The 27399-nt window shown below is 37.4% G+C and overlaps 1 protein-coding gene across 2 annotated transcripts; it reads right to left on the reverse strand.

The window, feature by feature from the left end:
• Positions 1-1394: 1394 nt before the first annotated feature.
• On the reverse strand, positions 1395-27238 carry tango2 (transport and golgi organization 2 homolog (Drosophila)). Of its 2 annotated transcripts, none has more exons than XM_057325245.1 (9): positions 27122-27238; positions 26339-26465; positions 18012-18100; positions 16089-16208; positions 12647-12761; positions 6347-6414; positions 2650-2797; positions 2332-2436; positions 1395-2225 (listed from the first exon to the last, which is right to left on the reverse strand). In XM_057325245.1, exons 2-9 carry the CDS (start codon positions 26392-26394, stop codon positions 2105-2107), a joined length of 822 nt encoding a protein of 273 aa, XP_057181228.1. In that variant the 5' UTR covers positions 26395-26465; positions 27122-27238; the 3' UTR covers positions 1395-2104. The 2 variants fall into 2 exon arrangements, with proteins under 2 accessions (XP_057181228.1, XP_057181218.1); XM_057325235.1 differs by having other exon boundaries at positions 2650-2800.
• Positions 27239-27399: the final 161 nt, after the last annotated feature.

Here is a 27399-nt window from a genome sequence, read left to right on the forward strand (position 1 = left end):
TCTAGATGGCACCAGACACCATTTTTTTACATTCAGTCCTTACACGGCAGTTGCAATATCTTCCGTAATACACAAATGTTCGTGTTATGTAATAGGTGTTCAAAGTTTAGTTACTCAAGTCTTTATTAAGAAGCAAAGGGTTTATTCATGACACACGAAATCAAGACAAAATAATACAGGTCTGCACTAGTGGTGGGCGGATCGAATCTGAAGTATCGATACTTTCGATACTGAGGTTGTATCGAAAAGGATCGATCCTAACATAAAAATATCGATACTAATGCGTTTTAAGTTTTACTACTGATTTTAATTATTTACTAATGTAGCTAATAATTGTATAATGAAGAAAAACTATTTCCCATACACCTAGTTTTGCACACGTTGCTCCTCCCTGCCCTGCTGTCTTTTGTAGTCCGCTATCACGTGACTCAGCAGCGCAAGCACGCAGACGCTGCTGCAGCCAGCGAAAAGAGGAGGAGCATCGTGTGGAGTTTTATCACCTCGGTGAATAAAAACACTGCGAACTTTGGGGGTAAAAAGCCAAAGATTGAAAGTACTTTATTGTTTGAGACACAAAGTAAATAAAGTGCTTAAATAATAGTGTGCACTTTGTTTATAAATTCACTTAAAAAAAGTGTAATGAAAGGGAAACATGTTAATTTGTTCTATTATTTTGTCTAAACATAACACTGAACAAAAACGGAAAAGCAGTTTTACAATCTTTGTTCTTGAGTAATAATTTTGTGCACTTTGTTTTTTTTTAAAGCTAGAGAAGTAGTACTGGGATAACGAGAAATTGTTTTGTAATATATCGTTTTTCTGTTCTGTTAATCTGTTACTATTTTCCAGTAATAATTTGGTGCAAAGTTCACGTTTGCAAATTCGATTACAGGAATAAATAACTAAATAAATAGATTTATTTGGTTTAAATGATGTCCAGTGTTTTAACATCTACATGATTAATTAGCCTACAGGCACATTAAGAGCACAAATCACAAAATATTTTAGTGGTCATGAAAATGTATTCAGATTTAGCATATTAATGATGCATTCATCTGATAAATCATGACATTTCATTTACAGGAAAGTAAATGTAAGTTCAAGTGAATGCTTTTTAAAAGTATTGGTATCGTAATCGCCAATACTGGCCCTGCATTTACTTGGTATGGATGGATACTCAATTTTACAGGATCGCCCACCACTAGTCTGCACTGCACAGAACTGAGCTGGGGGCCACATATCCCACATCCGTTTTGAGTTCCCCTGGTGCTGAAGTGATGTCAGCTCCGACAAGATATTTAGGTCTGGTTGAAAATGTATGCGAGGTATTATAAACAATAGAAGTAAAACCAGATGCACATGTCCAAAACAATCAAAAACTAGTTTTGAATGAGTAATTTGTCCCAAATGTTTATTCCAATCTAATATATGGCAAGCAAAAATATTTAGATAAAAAAAACCATGTAGTTAAAACAAAAAGGCTTGATTTTGTATGATCATTTCTATATTTTGAAACTAATGAAGATTTTTTTCTCTCCTTCGTATTTTTGGCATTAGCTTTTCAACGTGCTCCTGAGTAAAACTTGTGCCATTACAGTAAATGATCACCATTCCTCCTTAACAAATAAAGTTTACAGTACATTGTGACTGAAGATTTAGTTTCTTCTGTTTATAAACAGCCGTGACTGACAATGATTCTTTGGCAAACACTTTGTTCCCCAACAACACGAAATGCGACTGACACTTGATTAACAGTGGTTCAGTGGATTCTGTGTATGAGGAATTACATTAGTTTCATATTCTATATACTTTCTGCCATAATAATTTAGAATTGCAGAGAGGATCACATGCACTCAAATCACATCCCATTTTGAAGAAACCTAGAAAAAGAAATTACAATAAAAAAACAAAGTGTAATCAAGCCTTCTCCCCAAGGAGCAGTAGCAATAATATAAAATCATTCCCAATAGCAATTATTCTTGTTCCTTTTTCAACAGGAAAGTCACAGTAAAGTCATATTGACAGATATAATACTGCTACATGGCTTGAGCAGAGGGCTGTTAGAGAAAGGCACAGGGTGAGGTATTTTCCTGACGTCTGGCCCTCATTCCTGCAGTTTGAAGTTGAAGCTATTGGTTCTCCACTGAGTGACGTCACAATTTAGCATGGTGCGTTCTGTGAAGCTCACGTTTCCCTCTCTGTCGATGAGGATTACCGTATTGGTCCTGTGACGGACAGACAGACAGATATGAAAACATTCAGACCTCACATTTTCTGTAGTATTAATTGGAAGATTGTTACTCATCTCCTCTAGCATGGTGGGACACTGACCTTGTGCCGTACCCGGGTGAGCGCACACACACTGCAGACAGGGCCTGAAGCATGGCCTTACTGTAGCCCACGCCTTGACTTTCCTGTGCTGGGTCTGGGGTGTTTCTAAAAAAATTGCATTCGAAAATGCAAGTTTCTATAAGCGTGCCATATAGTGCTTTCATTTTGTCTGACATCTGATGCAGAGAAGTGCTAAATGTCTCTATTTTATACTGTAGATCAAACAGGTATTGGAATATATACTGCCTGTCTTCAAAACAACACAACTATAGCAGAGCTGTTCTCAAAACATAAATAAATAAAACGCTGTCCACTTACAACTCTTCATTATTGAGAATATGTAGCAGTTCTTGCACTAAGCCATTAGGGGGCAATGTTTTACTCAGTACATTGGTGAACAGTCTTTTGCCGTCCTGCAGTTTTCTCCATGGAGTTTCTAGAAGTGAATTACTCAACCCATAGATTCCTGCTGAAACAAACATAATCATCCATCACTTCCTGTAAACTCTGTCTGTGCAAGCCACGCCCACAAATCTTGTGCCGAATGACTGAAACTGGTCTGCAATGTCAACCCGTTCTCACTCCCGACTCGTCACATATTTACGCCCGGTCAGCGCACCACGGCGTCACTTTTGAACGCGCAGGGTACTCCTTTGGCGTCGTTTTTCGACAAACAGGGAACTGCGTATGGGATTCCTTTTGTGCCAATAAGAATGAACGCAAACTTTTAAAAAACGAACAAAAATATACAATGAGAAAGAAAAAAAACACTTTGATAATGAAAACAATAAACTCAGTTGCAAGAATGTGACATGATTTCTTAACAATTTTCTAAGTTTCGTTTTTGCAAATAATAGTTTTGAATTCGCTGCTAGATTTTTCATTTGCGCTTTCCGAGTTTTCGTTTACGCTTCGCAATTTTTCGTTCGCCTTTCTGGCACAAATCTCACGTGTGGGCGGGATTTATGGTCACTTTACTCTCATTGGTTAGTGAGATTTGGATTGACAGCTCCCTGACCAGGAAGTCGAAACTGAAGACAGTGCAGCGGATTAGAGAGCAATCTGCTTGCGGTTTTCTGTATAGTATTGTTTTAGTGTTTGTACTTAAATTACTTTCTTATTTTGTTAGTATATTAGCAGGGTTGCCAACTTTCACGCACTTAAAAGTAGGACACGCTTCCAGGCTCTATCACGCCGTAACAACAAGCTAACGTCGAGTAAAGACAGGATAGATAACGTTAGCCATATTCACATGCAACTTTACGTGGTTTTAGAGGCCGTCAAGACAGCAGTCTATAATTTATAATTACAATGATATCAGGAAAACGAGATGCCTAGTGAGTTTTGAGGAGATATACAATAAAGTGTTATGCTTCCAGTTCATATTTCTAATTTATACATTATAATCGTGGTGGCATTTTATGTATTGTTTCTATCTTTAAATGTTTGTTTATAGTTTAAGAAGTCTCTCTTCTGCTTTTCTTTAACCTGTTTTATGTAGGTGTGTAAATACATAATGAAATTGATGTTTGCAAGAGGCAGACTAAATGAATAAAACATTCTAAAGGCCTCTAATTATGTCACCTTATGAATTTGTTTTGTTGTAGCGTTTAAAAAACATAAATGTCATTTGAATGTATTGGTAGTGTTTTATGAGGTGTACTTTCTGTGAATGTAAAGAAAGGGGTATAAAACTGTACATTCACCATGAGTTTAAAAAGAAAGATACAGTACTTGACTTATAAGTGGACTTAATTCTTAAAAAGGAGACTGTATGCAAGAGCGACATCGTCATCCTCCTCCTCAGCTGGACACAAGTCACCCTCAGGTACATTTATGTAACCGAGATAATAAAATCGCTAAAAGTTTTAATCTCTGTACAGTAACTATGCAGCAATGTTTTCATTTAGCACGTTTTTCTCACAACCCAATAATCTGTAACATGTCTTTATTGGATGTTATAATGCAAGTTGTTCGTTCCTTTTTAAGAAAATAATCTTACAGTCCATAAAATAATACCTGACAGAAAGTATAAAGCACACAATGAACGAGCTAAGTAAATACAGAATTGCTACTGTACAGGAATACAACTTTTAGCGATTTTCTTTATTATCTGAATTACATTCATTTACCTGAGGATGAGGAGGACGCTTGGATCCACACCGCGCATGATTTACCAACTTCAAATACTAATTACTAATATACTAACTAAATAAGAAAGTAGTTTTAAGTACAAACAATAAAGATAACAGCATGCAGATCGTTCTCTAAGATTCGTTGCACTGTACTGTCTTCAGTATCGACTTCCTTGTCAGGGAGCTGTCAATCAAAAACTCACTAGCCAATCAGCGTAAAGCGGCCATAAGTCCTGCCTACACGTGAGATTTGTGCCAGAAAGGCGAACGAAAAATTGCGAAGCGTAAACGAAAACTCGGAAAGCGCAAATGAAAAATCTAGCAGCGAATTCAAAACTATTATTTGCAAAAACGAAACTTAGAAAATTGTAAAGAAATCATGTCACATTCTTGCAACTGAGTTTATTGTTTTCATTATCAAAGTGTTTTTTTTCTTTCTCATTGTATATTTTTGTTCGTTTTTTAAAAGTTTGCGTTCATTCTTATTGGCACAAAAGGAATCCCATAACTGCGTTGCTGTTTTCTAAATGCTCCAGACCAAGATGCCTGCAATTCTTAGCATTTCATAATTGACCCTTCGCTAAGCCCCGCCATCTTTAGTTACTGTTGCTACGCCTGTCAAGCTTTCACGCCTGGCAAGTGTATTACAGTGTGTATGCACCAGTGTCAGACATTCCCAAGGAGATAATTAGTAATTTTTGACGAACATGTGAAATATCTGAGAGAGCAAGACAAAAGGGACTGCAGTGTGCATTCGAGGGATATATCCACGACATAATATGCAACGATTGGCCTGTGGCGGTTTTCGGCCGTGGCTTAGCGAAGGGTCAATTATTTATGGTTTTAATATTTTGTAGTACCTAACCCCAACCCCAACCTCACCCTAAACCTAACCCTAACCACTTCTCAGCCATATAAAACAGTACGCGAATAAAAGTACAGTCACAGGTATTTATTGCACAAACTGACCAAAAGCATTACAAAATATAACAAACAACTCGTTTCGCAGACCTTTTTACACCAAAGCCGTACGTGTCCGTGAATGAATGAGGTCGGCACCCGTTTAAAGATAGACAGGAACAGCTAGATGCCGTCGGTGCGGGAGCCAATACCGTTTCACGTTCAAAGCCAAAGAAAATGACGCCATCGGTCACAAGATACGGGAGAGCCAATGGCATCGAAGCTGACGTAACTTCCTCTGGCGGCAAATTTTGAACGTCGTTCTTCACTGGATTTGAGATTTACGGCAGACGGTGATCGCTTTCAGAAATCAGAATCAGAAAGAGCTTTATTGCCAAGTATGTTTGCACATACAAGGAATTTGTTTTGGTGACAGGAGCATCCAGAACACAGAAACAGCAACAACAGTACACAGAGACCATAACACAATAAAAATTGACCATAACACAATTTCGCATCTGTTCCTCATAGAAATCGATCGTTTCGCGTTGGTACTCTTGGAATATCTGTATTTTTGAACGACATTGTGACTGCTTGTATTATGTGTTTTATATTCCGATAAATAAACTGTTACATTACTTGCTCAAACTGTCTGAATAGTGTCATGTAAACGCAATTATCCTGGCCATTAAACTTAAATTAAACCCAGAAACATCATCATTGCAAATTATATCGAATATACATTTCATAATGAGGGTGAAATTCGCGTGCCCTTCACATCGAAAAACGACGCCAAAGGAGTACACTGAGCGTTCAAAAGTGATGCCCAAGGGCGCTTACCGAGCGTAAATATGTGACGAGTCGGGAGTGAGATTGTGTTGGCAATGTAGACAGTACACGTTTAAAGAAACAAACAGCGGTGGTTTATTCAAGACCACTGGCGTCTCTCCACAAAGCTCTAACTGAGGGTCTGAACAAACCTGCTTTGAGATGAATGGGCTCCGAACTTCCCTTGTTTCCATAGTAACACAATGTGTCTTCATTGGTCCTGCATCCAACAACATAATGAGAAAAAACAGTTAGTGCTTGCTGCTAAAACACAATTAAACTATATCTATTTTTGTCATCCTGGACACAGATATCATATAAGGTATGTAATAAATACAAATAAATTCAATGCAGAAGTGTAAAATTCAAGTCAGCACCCACATACAAACCAACACATAAACCAATTAAAAGTACCAGATCATCTAAACATGCAAAAATATTTGCATAAATTTTGAAAATGAGACAGAGCTAAACATGTGCGGCGTGCGTTTAACACAACATAAGTCAACGATCTTATTAAAAATACAAAAAAGGCAAGAGGACAAGAGAATAAATCAGATGAAATTCGAATGATAAACAAAGCTTTACTCTCTTGGGTTCCTTCTGATCATTAGAAGCTGGTCACTGCTGACTTTTGTTTATTAAACAGTAAGTAATTATCTACAGAAAGACAAATCTGTTCACTCAGAAGAATTTGCTTCTATGATATAAATCTCAATGCAAATGTCCATTATTACAAGTTTTTTGTCTTTCTAAAACTTTATGCAGACACCCCTTGGTTTAGAGGTGTGGGTTTTGGGTTATGTGTATTAATAAATGACACACATAATTATAGAGTTAAAGGGACAGTTCACCTAAACATGAAAATTCTGTCATCATTTACACTCACTGTCTTGTCATTTCAAATCTGTATGGATTTCTTTCTTCTGCAGAACACAAAAGCAGATAACTTGAAAAATGTTGGTATCCGAACAACGGCGTTACCCATTGATTGCATTGGTTTTGTGTCCATCCAACAGAAGTGAATGGGTACCGCAGTTGTTCTTCAAAATATTTTCCTTTGTGTTTTGTAGAAGAAAGAAAGTCATACAGGTTTGAAATGATAAGAGGTTGAGTAAATAATGACAGAATTTTCATTTTTGAGTGAACTATCCCTTTAAAAATGGTGCTAGCATGAAGCACTGAGGTATGCTGGTTTCTACACACATAAATCTAGTGAACAAATACTTAACGTAACCAACAAATACTGCTGGAAAAACTGTGATTTTCTTGAACATCTTGAAATGTAAAATTTTTCCAGATTAGTCAGATCACTATGATTCTTAAACTTAAATTCTAAATAATTATGTTGCAATTTTAATTATGCTTAAGCTAGCCTCCAACTATTTACCCGACAAATGGCAAGTTTTAGTCGCTTTCAGAATTTGGCAAGTTAATTTTGTCCCCAGCTCCATTTCAGGAGAGAATTCTTAGTGTTGCTTTGCACTTTACATTTTATTGGCTCAGGAGACAGCAAGAGAATAGATGTGAAATAAGAAATGGCCAATTTAAGGGTTTTTGAAAGCAATATGAGAAGCACCTCAATAGTGCTGGTGAAACACTCTGGCAGTGATGGCAAACCACAGCGGAGAGACAGACAAACACACACACACACGCACGCACGCACGCACGCACGCACGCACGCACGCAAACACACACACACACACACACACACACACACACACACACACAAAACTGTGGAAAGCTATAGCCTCTTGCTTAAGTACAAGGAATAAAATAAGTATATAGCCAAGCATAAATATGCAGAATGGTGACTTTCAGTTAAACCACATCTGTTTTTGGAATCTTCAAATGAATGTTCGTTAATGCAGAGATACACTACCGTCTTTAGGACGATTAAGAGCACAGGGGAACTTTTGTTTATCTGTAAACCCAACACAAAGTTTACATTAAAGGGACAGTTCACTTAAAAAATTAAAATTCTGTCATTTTTTACTCACCCTCGAGTTGTTCCAAATCTGTATACATTTCTTTGTTCTGATGAACACAGAAAAATATATTTGGAAGAATGCTTGTAAACAAACAAGTTCTTGCCATCATTGACTAGCATAGTAGGAAAAATTCCAACTAGGGATGCATGATAAATTATCGGCCATATTGGTATCAATAGGTCATTTCTAATGTTATCGTATCGGCCGATAATAAAATTTAGGCCGATATATTATAGCCGATAAATCATAAATCAATTCCTCTGGTTAAACTTCTTCAGCTGCATGCTGCTTACAGTTAAAATACAGTACAGTACAGTAGTCTTTCTGTCGTGATCATTCACTTATTGCTATTAGCAAAACATTGTTGATGTAGGTACAGTATGTAGATACAGTATTTATGAATGTGTGAATTACATGAACCAAAGTATATTGTTCGACTCAGACTGCTGTCTTCAACTAGTGTAAAGAATAAAAAGTGTAAAGAATCTTCAACTAGTGTAAAGTAGGCTTGGTACATGATTTTCAGGGGATAGAAGAGAACTAATGGTTACCTTGTTTTCTGCAGTCAATGTTTTCAAATTAAAGCAGTTGTCCACTTTTTGCCTTTTGTTTCAGTCTCAGGGAATTTTATATTAATATTTAGATACTGTATATCGGCCAATACATCGGTTATCGGCTTCCAATGTTAAATAATTATCGGTTATCGTTATCGGCCAAAATGTACAAATCAGTGCATCCCTAATTACAACGGTAATCAAAAGTGCCCCAGAACTGTTTGCTTTCTGCATTCTTCAAAATATCTTTTTTTGTGTTCAACAGAGCAAAGAAATTTATAAAGCAATTTTTCCTACAATGGTAGTCAATGGTGGCCAAGCGCTGTTTGGTTACAAGCATTCTTCCAAATATCTTTCTCTGTGTTCATCAGCACAAAAAAATGTATACAGATTTGGAAAAACTTGAGGTCGAGTAAATGAAGACAGAATTCTTCCTTTTTGGGTGAACTGTTCCTTTAAATAGCTACAAAGCAGTGAGCTCCAATGCTGGATTCTGACTGTCCTATGCACTTAATGAATTTGCTTAAAACATTAAAAGAGAATGATTTTCTTAAATCAATAGTTTTATTATAGCAATAAGGCACTTGAGGCCATGGTAATGCTAATATTCTGTATTCATGGCCGAACAGGGCTGTACGCACAGCGCTGGCCACTTTTACCTCTGTTGCTTAAGTATAAAACCCACCATGTCAGCAGAGTCTATAAAAGCAAGCTGCTTTGACCAAAATGCACCGTCTCAACCAAAAGAGGTTTTATTAATGGCCTTGTCTAGATTCACTAATGCACCCTTGTGTAGTATTTCAATGAAAGTAATGTATGAGCCAAACAGCCCTCTAATGATGTATTAATGCAATACAATCACTGCCAACAAACCAACAACCCAACTCAAGCAATGGTTTTTGTATAAAAGACTTGTTTACAGTGGGACAATGCTACATATTTTCACTAATTTTAAAATACACTATAATAACGTGGTAGGGCTAAAAGAGAAATGACAGGGTGTCTTTCAGCAAATTAGGAATTATTAGGAAGACACTTGGAAGGCAAAGTACAGTACACTCAGTACAAGGACATTGAGTTGGACCTGAGGTTAAGTGGTATGTTTTCTGGTTAGCATTAACCACTATGCCAAACCACCCTAAGATGACTTAACTTTAAGATCTGAATCAGAAAGTTTTAGACAGCTAGTGCAGCTGGTCAGCTACGGACAGCTGACAAAGAAAATGAAGGTTACACGGAAGTATAAAGTAGAGATGCACCGATTGCAATTTTCTTTGCCGATTCTGATTTCCGATTTTATTACAAGTGAAACCTGCCGATTCCGATTTTTGCAAAACTATAACTATAATTGACAGTATACTGTATATAAAACCATATTAACATTTCTTCAATACACATTTTTTTAAATTTTCATTGAATAAATGATTGAACGTTACAATTTCCCCAAATTTCCCTAAATGCAGTTCTCCAAGCTGCATTAAATTACAGAATCTTCTCTTTCCCAAACAACTCTTAAATTGAATAACTCTGTGACTGAAAAGAAGTACAAATAATAAAATATAACTAAACATGTCACTTAATTTACCTTTTTCATTTTTGTACTCATCTCACAAAAGTCTAAGATAACAATAAAATACTTCAACTTTATTCTCGTCTGTTTCCGTTTATGAAACTAACATTGCTTTATTTCATTTTTTCTGAAATGTAAAATAAATAGTCTTTATCTTGGGTCTGTAGTATTAAAAGTAGTGGGTTGATTTTTGCTGCAACTTCAATAAAAAAGTTAAAAAGAGTGAATTCTACTCTAAAGATGTATATGTATTTGCAGTTTTTTGTGTTAGTAAAGAACTCAATCAGATATATATCACATATATTGGTTGATTTATTCATTTTTTTATATTTTGGATTTTTAAAAACAAGTAGAAGTCGTGTTGAATGTCATTTTACCTAGGTGAAATGACCACAGTTTTAACGTAAGACAAGGAATCAGGTTGAATGGATTTTACGTTTGTTTTACACAGAGTGAACGACTTCAACATGAGTTTAGCATGTGTCAGAGTTTAGCATCACTGTTAGCTTACATACCCCATGTAGACGGAGCAGCGAGAGGTGAACTACAGTCTGTACAATACATGATGCGTGTTCACGCACGTGCAGTCAGCGGACATGAGAGATGCGCGTCAGTCAGCAGAGACTCGCGGTCCGGTGGACCCACATGCGAGTATAAACGAGCCGTGAAAGACAGGCTGTGCGCGCGCACATTTACATGTTTACTTGCGGCTTTGAGTGTACTGACGGCTGTGACGTTCTTGCCCGCATCACGGGCAACAGAAGATCGGCTTGGTATCGGCGAGACGTGAGACTGACCGGCCGGTCATCGGTCGGGCCGATCATACGAAAAACCGGCCGATTCCGGTCTCTGGCCGGTCAGTCGGTGCACCTCTAGTATAAAGAGTCTAATTTTAACAATTAAATTGTTAAAAAATTGTTTAATATACAAATAACATCTAGATGAAGGTTTAAACATAAGTTTACATATTTAAATATCATAATGTGATTAATGGTTGAAGATCATACAATATGCTAAACAACAAAATACAAAATGTAATGTTCTTTCCCCTTTATGACTACTCATGTTAGAAATATAAGGTTTTGTTCCAACAACATTGATAATTTTATATTTTAAGATCATTTTATACCCTCTCTCTGACCTTAAAGGGATAGCTCACCCAAAAATGAAAAACCAAACAACAGCAGTACCCACTGACTGGCATTAGATTTGTGTCCATACAATAGATGTGAATGGGTACCGCCGTTGTTTGGTTACCAACATTCTTCAAAATATCTGTTTTTGTGTTTTTTTTATACGAAAGAAAGTCATTCCCATTTGAAATGACAAGAGGGTGAGTAAATAATGACAGAATTTTCATTTTTGGGTGAACTATCCCTTTAAAATATAATGCACCATCTTAATCTGCCTGACATCTGAAAACTGAAGAATACAGAAAGAGGACGATCTGAGCTATAAAAGTTACACTCTGAACATTGAACAGCACTGTCATTTTTTATCTACATACCCTGTGAAAGTCTAACGGAATGCTCTCAAAGCCGTGTCTGAAAACAAAACCTGACAATACACCGGGGTAAAATCTTTTAATGGGCCGAGATATCATATAAAACATTAGTCTTTTATCAGACGTGTCAGTCACATCCCTGTAGAGAAACAAACAAAACCTCTTCATTCTTACGGAAAGGCCGTCTCTATTTACAGGGGATGGCTGTATTGATTTAGGCACAAATGCCTTCTGTAATTCTCCAGAGTTGATCAGGACATGTATCATTTTGTCCTTTGTGACTGAGGAAAGAATAGGAGGGCCGATAAGCTCAATAATGATCTTGTTTATTAAAAGGGTAAACAAATGAATAACACTCCCCGCGGCTAGCTTAATCTGTTTCATTACTTTGTTTGGGACTCGCACATATTCCGTTTATAAATATAGGTTTGAGGAGACAGAGATGAACGGGCAAATATTACCCCTCCAGGACCCCAGATGACAGCACGGACGTAAGTAATACATCACTACATTAGCAGACAGCCTTTCAAGCGAGCTAAAGGATGGGGTGATGATGTCTTGCCCTAAAACTCTAGTGCACGGCTAACCGCTGTGATTAATGTATCTGGGAAAAAGAAAGGAAATAAAGAGGACAGCTCTCCTTAAAGTACAGAGAATGGAAAGGAATAGTAACACTGAAATCGCCATGTGGACAAAAAGGAGATTCAATGAATGACAGTGGACATAAACACATTATCTCAAAGTTTCTCAAATTTAGAAAAATCATTTTAGTGTTCACCATTTAAGCATTCTTACAAAATGCACCAACCTGCAAACTGCATTCCACAACTCACCTGAAGTCAGCAGTCAGGAGATTGAAGCCGTTATATAAATGACCTTCTGAGGAAACTTTACGGAGGTAAGCAAAACTGTCCAAGTTATCGGTCAAATAGTTGGACACCAAGGAACCTGAGTAGAAATGAGAACGAGAGGGTATCAATAATCCAATTTATTACGAGTGAGAATTGCGTAGGAGGAGAAACTGTGTGTGAACTGCTTTGCAAAGGACAGTTCATTACTCAAAACTCCGTGAGACGAAACAGGTGCACTCCTCAATTAAAGTCATGTTAAACAACATGCAGTTGACCTCAGACACAACTGTTGATATGTTAAACCATCTGCAAAACAGCTGAGATATTTGCATTATATTTAGTGACATGGCCTGGGAACAGAGCGGGGAGGACTGTTTGACATGGACGTTTGATGGTAAGTGGTGGCGAGGTGTCATACTACAGTATAGACGGTTGGAAGGATATAAACAGACATTAGAGTGATGACGGTGAGAAGACCAGCTCAGATGAGAGGAGATATGCAGTAAACAGCTGATAGAGGACTCTAGACTCACTAGCTATATACATCTGTACATGAATGAATGTCAACAATAATTAAGAATCAAATCACTGAGGCATTACTGTACAATAAATCCACTTGATGTTCGCTTTGAGTCTTATGAGTTTCAGTAAAGCCTGAAAGGACTTTTATTTATAAATATGAATATACATTAAGGGTGTGTTCACATATGCCATATTTGGTTTGATTAAGATGAACTCTGGTGCGATTGCTCTGTTAGTGCGGTTTATTTGTTTAAGTGTGACCGCTGCCACTCGAACCCTGGTGCGCACCAAACAAGCGGACTGAGACCGCTGAAAAGATGGGTCTCGGCTAGGGTTGGGAATCGAAAATCAATTCCAATTTGGAATCGGAATCGAAAGGCTAGGAATCGGATCGGAATCGAAAGGAATAGCAATCGGATACTTGAGATTAAAATTTGAATTCCTCTTATCAATTCCTGTGTGCATATTTTCAGAAAAGTACATGCGTTGCATGATCTGCTGATATCTCAATAAAAGCCCTTATGAAAATTATCGATATTTTTTACTATAGTAAGCATAGTTTAGCTATAGAATTTGCATTAAAGCACAGGAATCACAAATTAACCATAGTTGCATTATAGTAACTGCAGTTTAACCATGATGTAGTTCAACTATGATAATACAAACTGTAATAAATCAGAAAAGTTTCTATGTTTAAATATATACAAAACGGTGCTCATAAATATATATATATATATATTTTGCAAACAAGTCAATAAGCAGGCTAAATGACCATACAGGTTGATATCTAAATGTTTTACTTCAACTGTGGAATCGAAACTGGGAGTCGATAAGAATCGAAATCGATAAGCAGAATCAGAATTGGAATCGATAAAATTGAAACGATTCCCAACCCTTGACTTGGCCCACTTTCAAACGAACTCTGGCACGGTTCGATTGAAATATGAACGCAACACGGACCAAAGGCATCGAACCGAACCAAAAACAGGCTGTGATAACAATATACTACCTGAAAATCAAGTGATTTGGTAATTTAAAAGGAGTGTTCATTAGATCTGTCCTTGCGCATGTAATGGAGGAAATCCTGGCATCGTTTTGACTGCGTCTTTGAGAGTTACAATCCTGCTAAAAATACCCTCATATGCGCAGGCATACACCGAGCATGTATAACCCAGCACACAGCATTGTTTTGGATGTCCCGTTTTACAATATAAATCATAAAAGCTGTCCAATCACCTTGCGACTTTAGACGTAAGCTGTTAGGTTCGATATCTTTAGGTTCGCTTTAATGAAAAGACTTATATATATTAAGGAATAAATTAATAAAAAGTAATACATTCTTTTTTTCTCTTTCTGTCAAGTCATGTTATGTTTTGTCATATTTTGTCTTGCATTAAAAATAAATCTTTTTAAAATGGATTACTTGGACCAAATAATAAAAAAAAACACTCAATAAGAGTCCGGCAAAAAAGGACTCTTTCCTTCAATACCGTTTAAAAAGCTTCCCAGGTTGAGATCCGAAGAACCTGAATGACAAAGGTCAAGTGTACGACATTGCAAATTCTAGTCAAAGGGTGACTACTTTGATGATGCTAAAATATAAGTTCATTTATTTTGGATGCTTTTAAGCCACAACATAAATCCCACAGTTACAACTATATTATTCAATGGTTTTGATAGGTTTACCATTATTCTAAAATTTGGAAAACAATTGAAATAAAGAATGAGTAAGTGATCCTAAACTTTTGACCGGTAGTGTATATTATTTATTTATTATGGCTGTAAATAGTGATGCTTGCTGATGCAAACATCACTAATATCATTGCTCATATTTTGGGTTTGTTCTACAATAACTCTTTGGAAGATGCATTTACCCAAAGAGATGTACAGTGCATATGTACGCATTTTCAGTATGTGTGTTCAGTATTTGTGCTACACAGTTTTTTTTCTAAACCCCTAACCATCAGTTTGGTGCCTAACTCGTCCACAAATATTTGTGCTACATACATGATTGACAGGTGAAATTGGGCAACTTTTGAGAGTTGTGCTATTATTTGAGTGTTCAGATTGAAGGAGGGACCAGAGTCATATCTAGGGACCACAATATCACAGAGACTGGGTTCCACGGATTTAGGCCAGTAAACAACCAAATAGCAACCACCCAGAATACCCTAGCAACCACACAGCAATGCCCTAATAAAATGGGTAAAAAGTTACACACAATGTTCAGACTTTAAACTTATCGAGAATCAACAATAGTCGTGCAACCTCATCAAAGTCTAGTTATTCTTTTGAATACATTTTTTATTTGTGGGCACGTACTTTGTTCAAACCATTCCGTTTTTTCTACAATTAGTTTGAGCTTTATGCTTGTGACTCTGGATGTGTGTGTAGAGAGCTGTGTTTGCAGACTTGGGGCCTGCCGCCATAAGGCCGTTGACCAGGTCTCCAACCCTGCTCCTGGTGAGCTACTGTCCTGCAAACTGCAGCTCCAACCCTGTTTCAGCACACCTGTCTGTAATTATCAAGCAACCCTTGATTAGAAGGTCCAGGTGTGTTTGAATGGGGTTGGAGCTGAAATCTTCAGGACGGTAGCTCACTAGGAGCATGGTTGGAGACCTCTGATCTGTGGGAAATGTTTTTATCCACCAAAATAACCCTGTTCTGAAAAACATCACAAACAAGACTATCTATCCAACTCAAAATAGCTAAAACCTGAATATAAAAACCCAGGAACATAATATTCACTTGCCTGGACAGAAAGTACAGATGATGAAGGGCTTTCAAAGGTGAATTATCCTACTATTAAGTGTAATTTGTCAGAGTAATACATAAGTGTGCTAGCAAACTGCTCGGTAATAGAAAAATACATTAATACTAATGGGTGAAAGATCAGAACAACCTCTCCCATGAGCGTCTGGATTTTGCCGCCACTCCATGTAATTGGTCAATGCCGCCAGTTTTCCTCGCTTGCTGATTCCCAGCCATGAACCGCCTTCCTTCCCTTCTTCCATGTCCAGCCCTAATGAAAGAAAACAGATACTGACATTAAATCCTGCCTCCTGGCTATAATAACAAAAAGATTTAGAAGTACAGAATGGCTCAAGAATGCTCAGAGAATGATTTACTGTATACATAAAGATATTTTCACCATGATACTACAAAAACCACACAAGCACAGCAATTCATTGCCCTCAGCACATTGGTCTATGAAGAACTGGGTCTTTGAAAAGGAAAAGTGTTCAACTCGAACTCGTTGAACTTGATATCTAAATTCCATCTAAAACATTAGTGTTACAAAGCTTCATGAAAACCAAATAACAAGACTGCAAAACTGGTTTTGGTTCTTCAGTAATCTTACTAAAGTCTCTCATCATGTACAGAACAACTGACACAAAAGTCTCTGTTGAAACATCAAAACTCTCCATTATAGCTCTTTCCTCCCCACACTTCACCCCACCAGACAGATAAGGGCTTCTTAAACAGCAGAATTTATTTCTGCCATCGTTCATTACAGCAGCCATCAATAAAGGAGAGTCCCGTGCTGTCTGACCCAGAGATTGCAGAGAGGAACAAATGTCTGTAACTACCTTTTGGAGCCAAGGGAATGACTGATTTCTGTTCTGGGATGTGTTATTTAACAGAATAGAGACAAGCATTCAATTCGAACCGGTTTTACTCCTAATGGGTGGTCATCTGAATCTGGACAATGGACACAATTATTTCTTTTTCTGATGTAACATTGATCACCCAACATCCTTGACACTGACTGAAAAGTAAAGCTATTGCTATTGTGTCAGGATATAAGAGGCTTCAACATATTCTTGTACTAGATAACACAAGTTTATCTTCTAAAAGTTTCCCTGTGTTTCCTCTGGACAAAATAGCCCTTGTTTATTTGGACAAAACGTCCCATTCTAAGCTCGCTGGATGATACAACGTAGACCAGCAGGAAGTAGCATGTGGAAAATGGATTAGTGGAATTGAATAAAAATCCAAAGGATTTCAGGTGCATGAAAAACTATGATACCTGCATTACTTGGAGCTCACACAGAGTTGAAGAGAAAAATGTAGACCTAATTATAGAACATTCAACTTTTTGAACAAAGCCTACAGTGACCCCAAAACATATTTGGATGCTTAACCCATGCATGTTACTCCATAGAAAAAATAAATATATATAAATAAATGCCATTTTGTTTGAAATTGTATTATTTTTGGCGCAAGCATATTCTTCCAAAAATAATATTCAGACTGTAAATGTTGAAACAATACATATAGCCTACTATTCAAAATAAAAATATCTGACTACATACGGCACCACCATTAAAAACTATAATTGCAAAATGGAAGAAAAGTGAAGTTAGCTCTGAGAAAATGTCATGTGTATCATTTTATATTTTATATATTCTAACAAACTATTCTAACTGTGTTAACTGTGTTTGACTTACGCCACCAAAAACTAAAATATGACTAAATCCTGATGGGTTTTCTCATTTCTAATAACCAAAAAATGATGCTGCAAGTTGCACAGTTATCTGTGCTGTTTGCCAACAACATGCAAGTAAAAGCACTTAAACATTTGCATCGTCAAACGAAAAAATGAACTTTTAAATAAAAATAACCTAGTTTCAAGTTCAGTACATTTTCTCTCAATTGCCAGGTTTGGAAAACTTTAATTCTGGAACCTGACTTTATCCATGCAGTTTGTTTCGATTGTAAAGCAACGTACACAGCTCCCAGAATGAGGATGAAATAAAAACCATCCATTAAATTTGGGATATTAAATGTTAACTTATTATTTAAATAATGAGTGTTTCCATACCGCTGAGAATCTCACTATTGCTGCCCCAGAAGTCTGCAGCCTTGGATGGCCTGTTGTAAACCTCATCTCTGTTAGCAGCCAGAATAAGCCTGCAGTAGCAAAAAAGGATGAAGGTCACGTCACACATTCTCCTGCACAGCATGCTACAATCATACACATAACATACAATTTCCATAACAACACATATCACTTTTATATACAGTACAGTAACAACCTCGGTAAACAAGTCTCATTATATCACAAAGTGGCATGCTTTGCTTTGTGATGTCCTTCCACATGCTTTCCTGTAGCTCAGTGGTTAGAGCATGATGCTTGCAACACCAAGGACGTGGGTTCGATCCCAGGGTATTGCGCATACTTCGAAACATATATAGTATAATGCAATGTAAGTCGCTTTGGATAAAAGCGTCTGCCAAATGCATAAATGTAAATGTAACGTAAATGATAACTGACAATGCTTAAAGGTGCAGTGAACTAGGACCAAAAATTTTAACCCAAGCTTTTGTTATATAAGAGGGAATCGCATTCAAGAGGGAATCGTATTTAAGCGAACATCCTGCAAGTGTCAGACCTGAAAACGCCCTTGTTACTGAAATAACAACCGTTATTGACACGAGGCTCAGCGAACGGCAGGTCCTGGAATGCACCCATCTACTGTATAGATTGAACACCGCCTCCACAGAAGAATATCAATGCCTACTTCTCGAGCCCTGCCCACTGGTTCGTGCATGACGGTACTGAACACAAGCTGCACGGAACCAGATAGAGCGAGTGTAAGCATCATGCCGTTAAATATCGCAAAATATTGTGCAGTGCCTGGTTGTGGAAGAACACAGTCGCTGCATAACGCGGATTCCTTGAACAAGTCTTTGCGGAGAGACTAAAATTAAAAAGCAGTGCTGTGCCGTCAATATTGGATCCGAAAGGAATGGCGCAGCAATCTTATGTGAGTAAAACATATTTGTACTATGCGTCACTATTGCTTTGTTAGAGATCGCTTGATATGCCCTGATAGTATTACCTGGCATCTCTGTGATTTGGCGGGCTCATATATCATTTTTCAAGGTTTTATCCACCGTTTGCGAATAATGGAGGCTGTTTTGAAGTGTTTTGATATTATTTCTGGTGCTACGTCATATCCATATCTGCCAACACTGTCGTTTTGGCTGGGAGTCTACTGTTTGTTTATTTATCATGAAAACTATAACATTTGAGACCCGCGATCGCGGTGATCTTCTGTCCGGTTCGCAGGTCTTAAATGCTTACATGTACGGTCATATATCACTAAACATCATACAACTATAGGCTATACAAACTATACGCAAAGCCTTGCCATCACATCCAGGATATAAGTCCGTAAATTTGAGTAAAATCACGTTACGTAACGTTACGTGTCTAACCAAATTCACAGAAGGCTCCAACTAAGTCAACTACGCAAGCTGCTATCCAATCATAGCAGTGGGCGTTTACTTCCAAGTCTTCTATGCGGCCCGCCCTTAAAAACCGAGTGTTTCTCCAGCCGGCCTCAAAACCAGGGTAGAAAATAGTCTGTCTGATTTTGATGTTTTTGAATGTAAATACCACGCGAACGTCATAAGTAGACATCAGACAATAGTACAAGTATAAAACAATAAAAACGGCCAGTTCACTGCACCTTTAATGAAAAGGCTGATGTTTGCATGGGATTCCCATGTGTGGGAGAGATGGAGGCTGGAAGCGCTAGTTGAGCTAGGTCACATGTGTACCTAAATGTGTTTATCTCACACTGATCCCATGAGAACGTTAGCTGATTTACCACACACCTTAAGCCCAGAGGAGGCTCAGCTGTGATGCTGATGCAGTGAAGCTGCTGCATGTGTCCTTATTGTCTCCTTTTACTGTAGGTCTGTTGTTGAGTAACTGCTTTCTTCACTATAGCTTAGAATTCTAAGGTTTTCATTTCTACACCTATAAATATGTAAATAGTAGGAAGCTCTGATCCGATATTTGTATCGGTTATCGGTGTCGATAGTGAATAAAATTCTAGATCGGGTATCGGTGACAATTTGCCCGATCTGATATCAAATTTCTGCTAGGCGATGTAAAAGTTTAAGGAGATGCTGGCTCTTAAACGCCTTCGCACTACGGCTGTGCTGTGGCAGTGTGTGACATTATACGCTAGCAACAACAAGCTAATATATGGAGCAGCGAACACCATGAGCGAGCAACAACATCCGCGATTTAGAGGTATTTTACAACAGCTATGTCAACAAGTTCTACCGCTGTTTGCAATATATGCCCAGTAAATGTTCCGAGGGGTGGTGATAAAACTTTGAATTATACTACAAATTTAATTGAGATTTCATCCCAAAGAGCACGTTATAAACGATACGGTTATAAAGAGATTTTGTTTCTATTTATTTGAGGGATGTGCGAGACCAGTCGTCTAGTCGTTTAAACGGTACAGCTCCTACTAGTCAACACTGAAAACAAACAGTCGATTACACGAAAAAATTGTGTTATAATAAAAGATGTTATAATTCAAATGACTTTCATTTTAATGTTTCGTTTAAAAACATTTTAAATAACATACTAACACAATATGTTTGAAAAAATAATTATTAATAGTTTTATAAAACATAAAAGTGTATGAGGAACGAAATGTTTTAATTTTAGGTCAGATCTAGCATGCGTTGTGCCAATTGCAGCGCGCTCAGAAATGACCACTAGAAAGACGAGTTGTGGGAGTGTTTTGAAGGAGGAAAATGGTAGGTTTTATTCTTCAGATGGAGTTATTGTTCACAGACATTGTGCCGACTTTCCTCCGAGCATAATGCATTCATTTCCTCAACAAGAACATGTAACATAATCTTAACATCATAATCACACGAGTGTTTAGCCTATATATGTTAATGTTTTATAAATTAGCTAATGGCCTCTGGGCAGTCTTATTAGCGGCTTGTTCATTCATTCTGCACGAGATCAAATGCGTTCTTCTGTATAGCCTAACGTTACTTGTTCTGTAGTACTTTTTGTGCATTGCTTTAAAAATACGATATAATGTAGGCTATCTTATCTTGTTTGTTGATAGGCTATAGGCCTACCCTAATCATAACTTGTTCTTAAATTGCGACATAATTTTTTTTTCATTCAACATCATTTAAATAAACAAATAATGAAACATTTGTTTTTAAGCTTTTAATTAATTAAATATTTTAAGTTTCATGATTTCAGTGTTAAAGACGCACTTTTACTAAATATTATTTGAATTTCTGTACAAATGTAAATGCATTTAAAATTGTTCCATGGAATTCTGCAGATTTCTCCAAAATTTCAGTCAGGGGCTACAGTGCTCATAGTAAAAAAAAGTTAGTCTGGAGCCCTGTATAGGCCATTACATATGCCCTACACAAAGTTTTTGTACCGCCTTCTGTGCCATTCTTAGTTTTAGACTAGTCGACTACACGGTTACAAAACTTTCCGCTTAAACGACTGTCAAATTAGTCATAGGGCACAACTTACTTGGACAAGTTTACCAAGTTAGTGAAGCTGTTGTTTTATTTAGCTGCTTTTCTTTTGGATGTTTAATTCCTATTTGCACTTAAATTTTGAATGTCAAGTTTAAGCTAGTGAACTTGTTATATTTTTCAATTGTTGCACTGATGCTGGTTTAATTAACAATTCACTAAACTTGTGAATAATTTGTTTGTTATGTTGTTTTACAGGGTTAGGAAATTATTAAGTTGAGCCTGATGCCTTGGACAGTGCATACTGTTGCATACAGTTTGTTAAGTAATTCAGCAATTTTACCTTATTATCGGACCGGTACTCGGTATCGGCCAATACTGAATCTCAGGTATCGGAATCGGAAGCAAAAATGGTGGATCGGAGCATCCCTAGATGTAACAATATCAAAATCTCACTGTACGATAATACCTCGGTATAAAGTTCACGGTACGATGCTTATTGCAACATTTAAAGTGACAAATGATGCCATAAGCATCCTCTTTTCTTTATCCTCTAATCATAACTGTTGCTTAGAGGTATATGACCTAAAAATCCCTTTTATAAAATAAAATAATTGCACCAGATGGACCTTGACAAAGGTAACCTATATTATTTTTTCTAACATTCTCTATGTTAGGCCCGGACGACGTTTCGTTTCATACAGTCATGTGACCACGATAATATTGAGACAATTTTGCTATTGCGATAACACAATATCGATAATATTGTTACATCCCTAGTAAATAATAAACGTGTATGAATTGTGAAACATTTGGGAGTGGTTTCCCGGACAGGGTTTAGGCTTGTCCCAGTCTAAAATAAATGTTTGAGCTGTCTTAACTAAAAACTGCTTGCACTGACAGATCTTAAAATATATCAGTGCCATTGTTTTGTCTTAAAGAGCAGGTTTCAAGGTTTTTGTAAGTGTCCTAATGTTGTATTAGAGTCCCCAACAACATGTTCAAATGCATCAAAGGTAAAAAAACGGTGCTATTATCTTAAAATAAGCATTTAGTATCTATCCATTTCTCAAAGATCCCTAAACGATTTCTCCGAAGCTGTTAAAATGTTCTGCTTCTCTAAGCTCCTCCCTACCGCGAGTCCAGTGTGCTCCGATTGGCCAACTGGCCCAATCAGTTGTGATTGGTCTTTCTTCATACACTGCGTGTCAGAAACGGAATGCCCATTACTACAGTTCTTATCTCAGGGAGGTTTTTGTAAACAAAGACGCTGTGTGTAAAAATGGCATCAGTATTACCATATCACAAGTTTTTATCTTCATAAACTTATCTTCATAAACCATTCAGACTATTGTTTTCTGTTGATCTTTTTTCGTCATAGTTGTGGGAGAACAACAACGGCTCTATCCAAAAGTTGATCATTACTTTGATTATACAGAGAGGAGTAAATGAGCAAGTTAGCGAGAGCTTCCAAAGATAATGCACACACCTTTATATAATAAAATGATATAGTGCTGCAGTCCGTTTTTTAAATAATGACAAGCAAACCGTTTTGTTTGAAGGGGATCGTGACCACAGCTAAACTTTGCACACTTGACAAAACCATAATGTGAGACACGTTAGCAAAGTGCTACCGTGACTAAACGATAGAGGGATACAGTTTGTACAATACTACGACATGTCGAACGACAACAGTCTACAATAACCGCCACATTATTAGGTAAGAGTTGGATTATTAAAACTGTAACACTTAACTTATACGTTGTTTACCTGGAAACCTACAGCTGTACTACATATACAACACGGATTAGCACAATTACTTTAACGTATATTGTAAGCACTCAATTTAACATATACATAATATACAGTATATAACATAATTTAACAACGTATTTATCATACTTACAGCTTGTGGTTCTGAGACACTTGTTAGTCCAAATAAAGTTGGTATTGACTTATCTTTAAGGGTCTAGCGGCTGGCAAATCCCGCGTTGAACTCGCCAAAATTTGAGAAGCAGTCGTCGGTAAAATGACGAGCACATTACACAAGGTTGGAATTGTACTGCAGTGGTATCGTGGAAAAAAAAATGTAACCACTGATCCTTCACATCGTCATCCTTTGGCAGCGAAAACAAAGTACATTTGCGTTCACAGCACAAAACACAGCGTCCCCTCGACATGTTGTATACGCAACACTACCTGAAGTGCTAGTGGGCAGGTCAGAGTGTTCCTGTTTGCTGGAAGGCGGGGATTGTGCTGATGCATTACACTGTAACGTATCGATGTTACACTCAAAAGATTCGAAAGCCTAACGATTTGTTTGGGCGGTTCGGAGTCGACTCCTTACTTTGGAAGCCAATATCTTAATTTATCATGGACTTTTTGGAATAACAACTTTGCAGATCGTCAAAATTGAAGGAAAGCTACGTTACACACTGAAATGCCGGTAATTTTATGAGATTCACGAAACCTGCTCTTTAAGATGCACACCATTAATGTTTGTTTTTAAGGTATGTTTGTAAAAACTACCTAAATATCCTAATTTAACTAAACCCTAGTCGTGGCTTAATACCCGTCCGGGAAACCGCCCCTGAATTGTTAATATGGTCATTTTCTGCATGGATGTATCAATTAAGCAACAAATAAAGATCCAAATACAGATTAGAGAGAATATTTCACGTACTCTAACGTAAGTGGTGCCAGTCATGCTATTAATCGTAGTCAATCGTTTTACAGTGTGCTGCAGGACTAAAAATATTAGCAATTTGTACTGGTTGTACTGTAAAACTGTATAAGCCGATTGTAATGTTATTGCATTCACCACAAAATTCCTTATTGGTGAACTTCTAATAGTGATGTACTGCATTTACCGAAGCGAAACCGAGATCACAGGAGCTTGTCAGTGTGCACTGCACAGGTCTCAGACTCTGCCTCGCTGCCCTCATTTGCAGCAAAGGCAAAACTTGCATTAATAGCTTAATAAGAACATGGAGACTGCGTTTCCAGCCTGCGGAACCTGACAGGCTGACAGAGAAGAAGTGTAGCAGAGAGAAACAGAGAGAGAGAGAGAGAGAGAGAGAGAGAGAGAGATGCGATATCCTGGGGCTTCACAGATTGATCTGCAATGCTTGATGCTCCCCAGGAATATGTGCTCTCTGTACTAAAGACAGCTTGCAAAGCAGAAAAGCTCCTCTCCATATAAAAACAACTTAAGAGGCTGACAATGTCAATTACACCAGACCTTGGGCAAGGTTATCACCCTCTTTGTCAGCCCAAATTGAGAGGTATTTATTTATTCTTATTCAAAGAGAGAAATGGCTAAAGATGGCTGGTCAAATAGAGAGGTCAAATAGAAATGGTGATGTAGAGGCAGGTTTAGGACAACAGACGCAGAACGGAGAAATTGTGTCTGTAATTCAGTCAAACAGACAGACAAATATACCAATGGTAAGAATGGTAGTTGTTGCTATCCTCTCTCTACTACTGCAGAGAATTTATTAAAGGAGTAGTTCACTCTAAAATTAAAATTATTTCATGATAATTCATTGTCATTTGGACCTTAACCAATAGCCCCCCTCCCCCCTGTTTAAGTGCATTATATGGATAAGAACCCTGAAAAACCTTCCTCAAAAGCTTGTTTTTTTCGACAGAAGAAATAAACACACAGATGGTTTAATGTGGGTGAGTGAATTATGAAATTTAAATTTTATAGTGAACTACTCCTCAAAAGTCACAAATTAAGTCACAAGTTTTACCCATAATAAAGAAAAAATCTAAATCTTTTCAAGTACCCCCTGGGGTTACAGTAGCAGCACCTCTGGATGACAATCACTGGTCCATGTGGATCAATGCTGCTAATGGCTGGGATACACTACAGGACTTTTGCTCAGATTTTCAGTCTGGAGTTGTTGCAGAAAGTCTGCGCCAGTCTGCAGATTTTATCATGTATTGTTTTCTATGCAAACGTTCAAAAAGTCTGCAAGTGTATGATGTCTAGTTTTTTAAAAATCTGTTTCGATTTTAAAAGTCTTGTAGTGTATTCCAGCCTTAAATTACGCCTCTAATGTCAGTGGACTTTTTGTGTACACATTTGCCAGGCCTTAATTATAGTGCATTGTAGTTCTGTAAACAAGGTCATGCTAATCTAAATCAGAGGAACCGCTGCAACGCAAAAAATCCTTCATGACATAATATTGATTAGATTTTACCTCCTGGACTGAGTCATCTGTGACACTGAAACGCTGTTACTGATTTAATATTAGATAATTAAATTACATCTTGCAGGCAATAATCCTGATTAGCGTAGCATGGTACAATCTGAATGCATTAACAGAGGTAACCTCTTTGTATTGAGAGGGAAGACATTGCACATTAGCATAGCACACAAAGTGATCACATACAGTATAAAGGTTGAGAAACACTTGGGACTCACTGATCAGCAAGCCACAACTATTGTGAAAAAAGATCAGCTTGCCTAAGAGATTCCTGGAATTCTGCAAAGCAAACCTTCACAAAGAGATGCGTCCTTTGGGGACTGAGAGCTTAAAATTATGGTAGAGGTCAACTGGGCTACATATTATCTGATTTTATAGCATTTTACACACCAGAACACACCACATTTTACAACGATTTGTAGTCTGGGGTAAATTATGTAAATACAAAATACTTCACAATTAAAAGTACAGGCATATATATAATTTTGTTTTGGTTCAGATATAAATGGCTGTAAATGTTATCTGGCTGTCTTCTCATCACATGTTCAACTCAGATAAGTAACTTTATAACTATATGAACAGAGAAAAGGAGTAAAATGCATAAGACAGGTCTCCCATCTACTCATATCTCGAGATCCACCAGAATTTCTGGGAGCAGGTGCACTACCTGTAGGCATTTTTAGTTGCAGGCCGAGGGTCAAACTTCAGGAAGATGATGCACATGAGGAGGTCACTGAAGGCAGGAGTTTTCAATCACAGTGAGGTCTGAGGTCAGTGCTGGGACGTGCTAGGTGCTGGAAGAAAAGAATGAAATCATGAATTTTGGATAGAAGGAAAAGTTCTAAGCAAGAGGACAGTTCTGGAGGGTAACCAAAATAAAAATATCTGTCAGCTTCCTACACACTTCCAAGACATACTGGCCTGAATACCAAAAAAGAATTTGAGGCTCAGACAAGCATAAAATACACTCTTTTGTTTCAGTGCAACAGTATTAATACTAGAATAACATAGATAATATACAATATAAATAGATGTAATGTAATAACCGAATAAACTATATGACATTGTCCTTTGCCCTCAGTACATTACGCACTGAACACATGCATGATGAAACATACACCAAAATTTTTTGATACTGTATGATTTGACAGCTGTGTTAAACCACCAGTTAATAACAATTAGCATTTTGCGCCAAAAAAACTGTGTTTTATTTAATCCTTTTCTACCTGAATTAAATTAATAATGCTTCCTTTGTAAATATGTATGGGTTAGCCATGGAAAATTATTTAGTAGGTTTAATGTCAGACTTGTATGACAGTTTGACAGACAGCAGGCTAGCAGTAGCCTAACAAACTGCTAACAGGAAGGCTAAATTAAACACGAAAAAAACCTTAGCGCAACGAGTTTGATTTCTCTTTTGCTATAACAAACTATTTGAGATATTACTCACAGATCCATGTGTTCATGATCAAATCATTCTGCTGATACTGCGAGTGATACGTTATCTAATAAGACTGGCTAAGTCTGCACTACACGAAGGGCTAAACCAACCTCACGCTGACGTCTGCTGACAAAAGCGGTTCTGATTGGCTAGACTGTCATCCGAAAGCGAGGATAGCACCGCCCAAATAAAAGCTGTTCAGGGAGCAGCGTTTATTTAGCATTTAAAACATAACTGAGAGTGGAACTTATAAGAAACTGAACTCAGATCAGAATCCTAATACTGTT

The sequence above is a fragment of the Triplophysa rosa genome, linkage group LG2 (genome assembly GCF_024868665.1).
Source record: "Triplophysa rosa linkage group LG2, Trosa_1v2, whole genome shotgun sequence".
NCBI lineage: Eukaryota > Metazoa > Chordata > Actinopteri > Cypriniformes > Nemacheilidae > Triplophysa > Triplophysa rosa.

Bases quoted from the DNA above. Each gene is read 5' to 3' on its own strand.
- tango2 (XM_057325235.1), bottom strand. From the start codon at position 26,394: ATGTGCATCATCTTCCTGAAGTTTGACCCTCGGCCTGCAACTAAAAAT. The intron at 18,101-26,338 runs GTAGTGCACCTG...TTGCTACTGCAG, and splicing joins GCAACTAAAAATGCCTACAG to GCTTATTCTGGCTGCTAACA. The intron at 16,209-18,011 runs GTATGGAAACAC...TTCTTTCATTAG, and splicing joins CAATAGTGAGATTCTCAGCG to GGCTGGACATGGAAGAAGGG.